The sequence below is a fragment of the Paramisgurnus dabryanus genome, chromosome 8 (assembly GCF_030506205.2).
Source record: "Paramisgurnus dabryanus chromosome 8, PD_genome_1.1, whole genome shotgun sequence".
Lineage (NCBI taxonomy): Eukaryota > Metazoa > Chordata > Actinopteri > Cypriniformes > Cobitidae > Paramisgurnus > Paramisgurnus dabryanus.
The window spans coordinates 35,157,868-35,167,944 of NC_133344.1; the positions used below are offsets into that span (position 1 = coordinate 35,157,868).

Genomic DNA, 10,077 nt, shown 5'->3' on the forward strand with positions numbered 1-10,077 from the left:
ATATTAAATGTTAATAAATACTTTCAAGTAAAGATATTACTTAAATAAATATTTTAATATTTACTTCGTAATTAAAACAACATGATAGTCAAGAAATATTTTGCTAATTTTTCGTGGCATTCTCACGGATTGGTTACTCAACTGTTTTTTCCTATTTTCAAATCATTGTCGCTTCGGTTTAGGGTTAGTTTGCCTTAGTATGTCACTTGGTAAGTATTGGTTTATACTCTTTTTTTTTTCTGATTTATTTTCTAAACTTTAAACAATTGTCGCCTGGCTTTGGGGTCAGAGTTGGGTTTGGGAAGGATCTAACCCGACGCTAAAAATGGGTTATTTTCAACCCGGTGTCATGAGCAATTCGGTCTCTCCTAGGACCCCGATTGGTACCTAGCACTAATGCCTGCTCAAAAATGTGTGGTTGCGATATCTCGTCTGCGTAAGCGGTCTAGCAAGCTAATTACATTGTACAAAATAAAAGTTAACCAAAAAATAATATAATAAACTAATATTCATGTTGCAGACACGTCAGTACTTTTGTGTCATCATCTGCTTTACAAAAACATACTTTTATTTTTACAAATTAAAAATTAACATACCTTACGGAATATATTTTTTAATAGTAAAAGTGTAGTAATCATGGCTTATAAATTATAATTTAAATGTGTGATTCAACTATGTAGTAATCATGTTTTGTATAAGTAATTAATGAGTAAGTAATTGTATAAGTAGACAGTAAAAAGTGGAAATGGTACAGAATATAATATAATTTGGCATTGGGCCAAAAAGGGATGAGCCCATGCTGGGTTGTTTCAACCCAAAATGCTGGTTTATTTAAACCCATTGTTGGGTCAATTATAAAACATTTTTGGGTTAACTGTAACCCCGCTGCTGGGCTTGTCCCTTTTTAAAATAACCCAGCATTATTTAGATTGTGTGATGATATGTCATGTAATTTCAGAGCTCATATTTCCCCTGTCTGATAATTGGTCAGGGTTTCATGAATTATTCATATTGTACTACAGCTCTAACACCATTTAATAAACATAAGGAAGCACCTAATAAATACCGAAATTATTATCAAAGGCAACCATTTCAGGTTTGTGTTTTCAACATCTGATATCAAATGAGACAGAGTTTTTACATTTCACCTGTGCTGCTTTACACACACATGCAGTCTTCAGGGAAGAGGGATAGGCCACACCCACACGAGGGATGAGCACAAGTTAAATGATTTTGTGTTACCTACTCTCTTTCATAACACACTGTCTGTGTTGCTGTCAAAGATGACTTCTGTAGTCAAGATTCAAGAGCGGGATACTGCAAGTAGTACACATATCATCGAAGGTAGGAATTTGTATTTTAAAATGTAATCGTGATGTAGCACATGGGTAGGTTAGTATTTGTTGTGGTAATTGATATCTTTACCTGACATGGAATCCAAGGTTAAAAGGATTGAATACTATAATGATTCAACATTGGATCAGGTCATGTTCTCAATGCTGGTTTACAAGTAAAACAAATGTTAAAAGTGTTTGATGATATTTTGTGTGGCCATGCTGGAAAATTTGCTTTGTGTCTTTCAGATGATAAACCATCCCCAATGGGATGTTTCGGCTGGATTATTGTCATCATTTCTGTCATTGTCGCAATTGGATTGTTTCCTATAACTTTCTTTATGTGTGTTAAGGTATGTTTTTGTATCAACGTATTGTTTTTCTAAATAACTATCAAAGACTGAGCATTAAGGCCTAAATTCATCAAATAATTGCTTGAGTTTAGTTATGATGAAGTTTTAAGTACTACCAGCATGTATTGCTTATAGATCGTACAGGAATATGAAAGAGCTGTGATCTTTCGATTGGGTCTTATTGTGGACAGAAAACCAAAAGGACCAGGTAATTATTTCTATTTCATGTTATAAACTTTTAACAACTGTACCCATTTAATTCATTTGAACATCTGCTGTATGTTCTTGACTGTTAAAGGGTGGGGGGGGGGTCTAAAGCTATTTTATGCATTCTGACTTATTAATACTGTTTAAGTGTCTCCTAAACATAGACAAAGTGTTGGACGTGTGACAGAGTATTTTTGTGCCGAATGCACTTTGCCAGGGAAATTCTTTAGGGAAATTTAAGCTTGTTTAGCTTCCCAAAGAGCCCAGCCTTATGGAAACAATGGATAAGGTTGTTTATGCGACGATCCCCCTTTATGCAGTCCACATCTACTGTCAAAAATATAACATATCACATAATCAACAGAAAGAAAGATATTTATTTAAGTTACCTAAAATGCAGGTCAAGCCGCTTCTTTCTTTTCAAAGTCTTTTAAGCCACTGGGTGCCTATGTTAGGAATGAGGAAAGATTAGGAAAAACATGCAATACACATTAAACGTATGCAGATATGTGCCTCTGAGTATAATATGTATATAATGAAGTATATCTAATATATCATTATTTGTTATGCCTTTAAACATATAAGTAATATAAGTAACTTTGGATTCAAAATTTTAGGGTCACTTTCATTAATTTATTCATATTTTTTCCATATACTTTATTACTATACACTCAAAAAAAATATTTTTGCACCTTGTCTAATTTACTTAAATAAAACAACAAACAATAATACAACACAATTTTTTATTTTTTTTGTCTCAACCTATTTTTATAATTTTTATAATGTTCAATCTGCTTAAAATGTTAAAAAATTACATGAACTCAATCATTTTATATTGGGACCACATTAATGATTTTTGTTGCTATTACTTACTGGGCCTTGAATCTGTATTTCCCAGCATGCTTTGCATGCAACTGCCTTTGGAGAGTAATTTTTTGTATTAAAGGTGTAGTGTGTAAATTTTAGTGGCATCTAGTGGTGAGGTTGCGAACTGCAACCAACTGCAACCAAGACCACTGCTCACCTATCGCTTTTGAAACACATAGAAAAGCTATGGTAGCCGCCACTGGACAAAAATGTCATTGTTGGAGACAACTTAGTAAAAAAGTTTGTCCTTTAAGGGCTTCTGTAGAAACATGGCAGCACAAAATGGCGACTTCCATGTAAGGGGACCCTCTGTGTATGTAGATAAAAGCGTCTCATTTTCAGGTAATAAAAACATAACAGTTAATTATGAAAGGTCTTTATACACCCTTGATAATATAGTTTTGTATATTATTTTGCATTTCGGTCAAGAAATCTTTCAAAAAATTACACACTGCACCTTTAAGTGTTATTTTATGCATTTTTAGGTAAAGATAAAGACTTTATTGTGTTTAATGCTGGTTTATCTTATTGATTTAAAAGAGTTTGTGTTATATTTTTACGAATTGTTTGGTTACCATCGTGCAGAAGGGTGGCGCTTGTGGTTAAGTTGTGGATGTGACGTACATACTTCTTTTAAAGAGCACTGACTGTGTTAATGCATGTTTGATGTTCATCCAATGTGTCACTATGCCAACATGTGCTTATGCTAATTAGTATTATATAGAAACTGACAATTGGTTTAACTAGACTTTTTTGCTTGAATGAACTTGTTTTGTCTTTGTTGAACAGACCTGAATTAATGGCTTGGAAAAGTTTTCCTTAACTGAATTAAGTTTATTGAACAAGATATTTTTATGACCAATGAAAATATATTTATTAAGTTGGTGCAACAAAAGATTATTTGCTTAAATTAACTTATTGTATTCTTGTTGTACAAGCCTAAACTAATTTCGTGGAAAAGTTTTCCTTAATTCAATTATGTTGAATGAACAAACTATTTTTTGAGTGTAGCAACAAAAATCATTAATGTGGTCCAAAATAATTGAGTTCATGTAATTTTTTAAAATTTAAGCAGATTGAACATTATAAAAATAGGTTGAATAAAAAATTGTGTTGTATTAACTTGTTTCATTTAAGTAAATTAGACAAGGTGCAAAAATATATATATATTTTTTAAGTGTAATAGCACAGATAAACTGCAAGTCAATACTCTGATTGAAAAATAAATATACATTTAAACCTGGTGGCAATTTATTCAAATTATAATTGTGTATTCAGGAATTGAATTTGTTAGCTTAGTGCAAGGTTTTCAAGTTATTTAAGTTAAGAAAATGTTTACTTACCATTATAAAATAAAACAGTACATTTTTGAACAGCTTTGATTTGAAAACATTGATTTTGACATTTACAAAGAATTGTATAAATAACTGGCATTATTAAACAATTATATCTAGAGATTTTCATAAAACTAATTCACCTTTCCGATTTGAAGTCATTTCATCGGTTTATAGATGTTATAGCTGAGCACATCTGTACAGTACTTCATTAAAGGTGCAGTGTGTAGATTTTAGCGGCATTTAGCAGTAAGATTGTGAATTGCAACCACTATTCCTTGAAACGCATAGAGAAGCTACGGTAGCTGCCACAGGACAAACATGTGGTTGTTTAAGACAAAATACAGTAGTGACAATACAGTAGTGACAAAACGCGCTCTGTAGGCGGCACAAAATGGCAACTTCCATGTAAGGGGACACGCGGTGTATGTAGATAAAAACGGCTCATTCTTTTGTTATAAACACATAACAGTACATTATTTAAGGTCTTTAAACACCACTGATAATATAGTTATGTATACAATATAGCATTTATGTCATTAGATCCTTCTAAATGTTACACACTGTACCTTTAACTATAAACATGTTTCCTAATTTAAAATCTAACTTTTACATTTCTAAAATGTTTTTATCATGCTTATTATGTAATGTATTTACTTTCTTTGCTTTGGATTTTTTTTTTAAACCAATGACATTTTTATATCACATATAGCTTTAAGTGTTGTTTAAAATATGGGGTTTTTTTGTGTATTACTTTTTCATTTCTTTTGCACAGGAATTTTCTTTGTGTTGCCATGTACAGACACATTCAGGAGAGTGGATTTGAGAACTGTGTCATTTGATATTCCTGCACAAGAGGTACATATCTGATTTCATAGTGCATACCAATCACTGTAAAAATAATTGATTGTTTGTTTTATTTATTTTAATTTATAAGTTTTTTATATATTTGTTGTCAAGCCAAATGTGAATCTGTAAATTAATCTGTAAATGTTTGAATCACAGTCTGATGTTTCGCATTGTGTTTATGTATCAGTTCCTCACCAAGGACTCTGTGACGGTGAATGTGGATGGTGTGGTGTATTTCCGTGTATTTGACCCTATATGTTCGGTGGCCAACGTGAGTAATGCAGACCACTCAACAAGACTGCTGGCACAAACCACCCTGAGAAATGTGCTTGGCACAAAGAACCTATCAGAGCTGTTATCAGACAGAGAGAGCATCTCATACTGCATGCAGGTACATACCAAAAAAAAAGCGTTAAGATAAAAGAATATTATAAACATACATCAGTTCATCTCTATAACACCAATGTTGCTTCAATTGTAAAACTACACCCAGCTGTCTAAACGTGAGAGTGGTATGAAAGTTCTGGATCCTCATAGCCTTATAGTATTATCTTGATGACAGAATGCCTTGGAAGAGGCCACTGCTGAGTGGGGCATTAAAGTGGAGCGGGTGGAGATCAAGGATGTTAAGTTGCCCCTTCAGCTTCAGAGGGCCATGGCTGCAGAGGCCGAGGCGTCCCGTGAGGCTCGAGCAAAGGTGAGAGCACTACAAGAAAAAACTCTTAACTAATGCATGATTCTGAATCTTTACTCTCTGGATAAATTTTTTTTTTCTGTTTTATTTACATACAATTTACTTAATTTATTTACTTAAAAGACTTAATTTTGGCTTGAAGCATGTTATGAAGTATTCTAGATCACCATTCATATAAGCAAATTGCATATAACATTGATAATGTAAACTTATTTGTCCAAGTAACTGTGTTCCTGTGTAGCTTCGTGGTAAACCCGTCTACACCTCGCTTTGGATAAAAGCATCTGCCAAATGCGAAAAATTACAAATTTCCTTGCTTCTTACAGTGAGGAAAATAAGTATTTGAACACCCTGCTATTTTGCAAGTTCTCCCACTAAGGAAATCATGGAGGGGTCTGAAATTGTCATCGTAGGTGCATGTCCACTGTAAGAGATATAATCTAAAAAAATCCAGAAATCACAATGTATGATTTTTTAACTATTTATTTGTATGATACAGCTGCAAATAAGTATTTAAAATTTTAGATGCACCTGTTTGAGGTCGTTTGTTGCATAAAGACACCTGTCCACCCCATACAATCCGTAAGAATCCAACTACTAACATGGCCAAGACCAAAGAGCTGTCCAAAGACACTAGAGACAAAATTGTATACCTTCACAAGTCTGGAAAGGGCTACGGAGAAATTGCCAAGCAGCTTGGTGAAAAAAGGTCCACTGTTGGAGCAATCATTAGAAAATGGAAGAAGCTAAACATGATCTCCCTCGGCCTGGGGCTCCATGCAAGATCTCACCTCGTGGGGTCTCAATGATCCTAAGAAAGGTGAGAAATCAGCCCAGAACTACACGGGAGGAGCTGGTCAATGCCCTGAAAAGAGCTGGGACCACCGTTTCCAAGGTTACTGTTGGTAATACACTAAGACGTCGTGGTTTGAAATCATGCATGGCACGGAAGGTTCCCCTGCTTAAACCAGCACATGTCCAGGCCCGTCTTAAGTTTGCCAATGACCATTTGGATGAGTCATGGGAGAAAGTCATGTGGTCAGATGAGACCAAAATAGAACTTTTTGGTCATAATTTCACTAAACGTGTTTGGAGGAAGAAGAATGATGAGTACCATCCCAAGAACACCATCCCTACTGTGAAGCATGGGGACAGGGCGACTGCACTGTATTTAGAAGAGGGTGATCGGAGCCATGTATTGCGAGATTTGGGGGAACAACCTCCTTCCCTCAGTTAGAGCATTAAAAATGGCCCGAGGCTGGGTCTTCCAACATGACAATGACCTGAAGCACACAGCCAGAATAACCAAGGAGTGGCTTCAGACCCCTCCATGATTTCTAAGTGGGAGAACTTGCGAAATAGCAGGGTGTTCAAATACTTATTTTCCTCACTGTAAATGCATTTTCCAAAATGGGATCACACTTTTAAACTTCGTTTTGTGTGTATTATATTTTTGAAATAAAACTAACTCCATATATAACTCCATTTTGTGTTAAACACCAGACAGTTTGTAGAACATGACACCATGTACAGCAGTGGCCATGCTTGCTATGCAGCCTGGATTCGTGTCACATCATGACAGATACACATGAATAATGTAGTGTGTGTTTTCTGATGCTTAACAATTCACTGTAAATTTAGTTCCCAGAAAAGATTCACGCTTAGACAGTCTATTTGTATGTGTAATACAGCATGTTAGGCCAATTCAAGGTTATAATTACATATTTTGAATCAGGCACTGAATAATTTGTTTATCAGCCAATAAATTATGGTTAAGATGAATGTGTTGTGTTTGTGGCCCAGACTTAACTTTCGGTAGTGGAGAGTTGCCGGTTCAAGTCTCATGGCTGGTGGGTTGTGACTGTGGTGCCCTTGAGCAAGCCCCTAACCCTAATTGCTCCCCGGGTGCTGGGATAGCTGCCCACTGCTCCGGGTGTGTGTGTGTGTTCACGACTTGCAGTGCATGTGTTTTGGGTTGGGTTGGGTTAAACGCAGAGGTCACATGTCGAGTATGCATACTTGACAAGCTTTTCACTTTTATGGGGGATATCCATAACATGCAGAACATGCTCACTCAGATGTATTGTTTTATTGTGTGTTTAGGTGATTGCAGCAGAGGGCGAGGTGAACGCCTCACGGGCTTTAAAGGAAGCATCTCTAGTGATCGCTGAGTCACCTTCAGCTCTCCAGCTACGATACCTCCAGACGCTTAACACCATCGCTGCTGAGAAAAACTCCACCATCATCTTCCCTGTGCCTATCGACATCATTCAAAACTTCATATCTAAATGAGATGAATGTTTTCAGAAACAACTTTGCTCAGTTTTATAAGCTATGAGTTCTCATGATGAGTGAAGTCTTGACTGCGAGCAGTGAGATTTTTAAATGAGGATCATGCGCAGATGTTAAATGCTCTGTGTCACATGTTTACTGCAACTTTTATAACATGACATTTTCCCATGTTGAATAGAGTTCATTTGTTGCTATATCATAATTTTTAAGTATATTCATGCATGTATATATCAATTCAACTTACTATGTTAAATCTTGTAATGAGTTGCTGTAATTTATCATAAGTTACAGTCACGCTAGTTTGTCCACCTGTCTGTTAACCCCGTGTATTTTCCATTTGCCTCCCTCTGGACCATTTCCCATCATCTCCACGGTCCCTTACCTGGGCTGCGTTCAGCCCCGACAAAATGTTGCAAAAATTTTTTTAAAGAATTTGCTATGCTGTATTTTTACTATAAAACTCTCTTGACAAACATGTCTTCTAATATCTTCAGTTGTTGCATATACTGAGCTGCAGCGGACAAATTTGTAAACAACTTTACTTTGCGAGAGAGCTGTCTCTTTAATACCGCATGGTTTATACACATGTTGCTGCTGATGGGGCTGACATTTTTGACACATCCAAACAAGAGAAAACGTACAGTATCTCTGTTGTTCAACCCGGAAACCGCAGCAAAACATTTTTTATCCTCACCTGTCAACGATCATCCTCTTCATCTCCTACCCATTTAAGCGGGCCTGTTTTTCCCAGTATTTTTCCGGCCTTCATTTTGTTTCCATGCCTGCTGTCTGTCTGTGCTTCGTGTTATTCTAATTAAAGTTGATAATTTTCTCCAGTCTCCTCCCTGCACACACACTTATATTACACAGTATATTGTCATGGCTTATTTTTAACAGTGCACGTAAACTTTTTTAATAAATAGGACTTGGAAAGATATACGGCTTCAAATTTTCCTAGGGTTGTGCAGGCTATTTAATTTCAAGTCAAAATGGCATTTTTACTGCACACTGTAAAATCAGTGTATTTCTTTAAACAGTAAATTGGATTATTTTATGTTATTCTGTTTTAAGGAGAAACCAATATATTTCACAAATTAACTGTGTTTTTAAAGGGGTGGTAAGCATTGTTTTTGATGGTTTGATTGTGTTGATAGGGTGCACTGTAACGTAAAAATACATTTTTCACATTCTTTACCATATTTCTACACCTCTGTTTTCATGAATCTAAAAACCAGCAGTTGAATTCCTTGTATATGAAGCTCCTCCCTCAGAAATTAGCAATATGCTCAGGTTGGTTAGCTGGCAGGGTGTGTTGCGAATGATGGTAAACACACAGCAGTAAGTGACCATTGACTTCCATAGTAGGAAAAAAATATTTTGTAAGTATTGTGATAAACGATGAAGAAAATATTTTGATAAATGATGGTAAGCACACAGTTGACTGTACCCATTAAATTCCATCATATTTTTTTATTCCTACTATGGAAGTCAATGGTCTGCTTTGTGTTTACCATCATTTCTCAAAATATCTTATTTTGTCTTCATCAGAAAAAAAAAATTCATACAGGTTTAGAAGAACATGAGTAAATTTCATTTGAAAGTAAACTATCCTTTTAAACACTGCTTGAAACTACACAAAGTTGCAGGACTTCTGTCTACTTGCAATACGCAGCATACAAAATAACAGCATGCTTAACATTGTGCAACATAACATAGTTTTTCAATGCATCACAACAGTGAGGTAAGATACACCAACAAATCATATCACAGCCTTAAGACATGCTTTTCAAGTAACGTGTTGTAACCGTTCACATGTTAAGCTCATACAAGCTATACAACACAAAATACAAAAAAAAAATGTAACAAAGGAAACTTCTTTAACATACAATTCATGGTCTTATGAATCGTCCTTAAATGAGAAGTGTGTAACCCCTTCCCAATATGCCATTGGTCAGTCAAACAGATCAAACACAAGCCATTGGTTTAGCCAATGTTGCTATGCCGGGCTGGTCCGGATGCTCAAACAAACAGAGCAATGTTCTGAAAGCACCAAAGAGTACGTTTTTACACTTTTTGTCCAATACATTACACACTTCACCCTTAAAGGGACACTCCACTTTTTTTTGAAAATATGCTCATTTTCTACT

The 10,077-nt window shown here is 35.4% G+C and overlaps 1 protein-coding gene across 2 annotated transcripts; it reads left to right on the top strand.

Annotated features, from left to right (window-relative positions):
• Positions 1-651: 651 nt before the first annotated feature.
• On the top strand, positions 652-8,850 carry stoml3a (stomatin (EPB72)-like 3a). Of its 2 annotated transcripts, XM_065281658.2 has the most exons (7): positions 652-1,344; positions 1,584-1,687; positions 1,823-1,895; positions 4,871-4,953; positions 5,132-5,335; positions 5,507-5,641; positions 7,742-8,850. In XM_065281658.2, the coding sequence occupies exons 1-7, from the start codon at positions 1,284-1,286 to the stop codon at positions 7,928-7,930; spliced, it is 849 nt and encodes a 282-aa protein (XP_065137730.1). In that variant the 5' UTR covers positions 652-1,283; the 3' UTR covers positions 7,931-8,850. The 2 variants fall into 2 exon arrangements, with proteins under 2 accessions (XP_065137730.1, XP_065137728.1); XM_065281656.2 differs by lacking the exon at positions 652-1,344 and having other exon boundaries at positions 1,384-1,687.
• Positions 8,851-10,077: the final 1,227 nt, after the last annotated feature.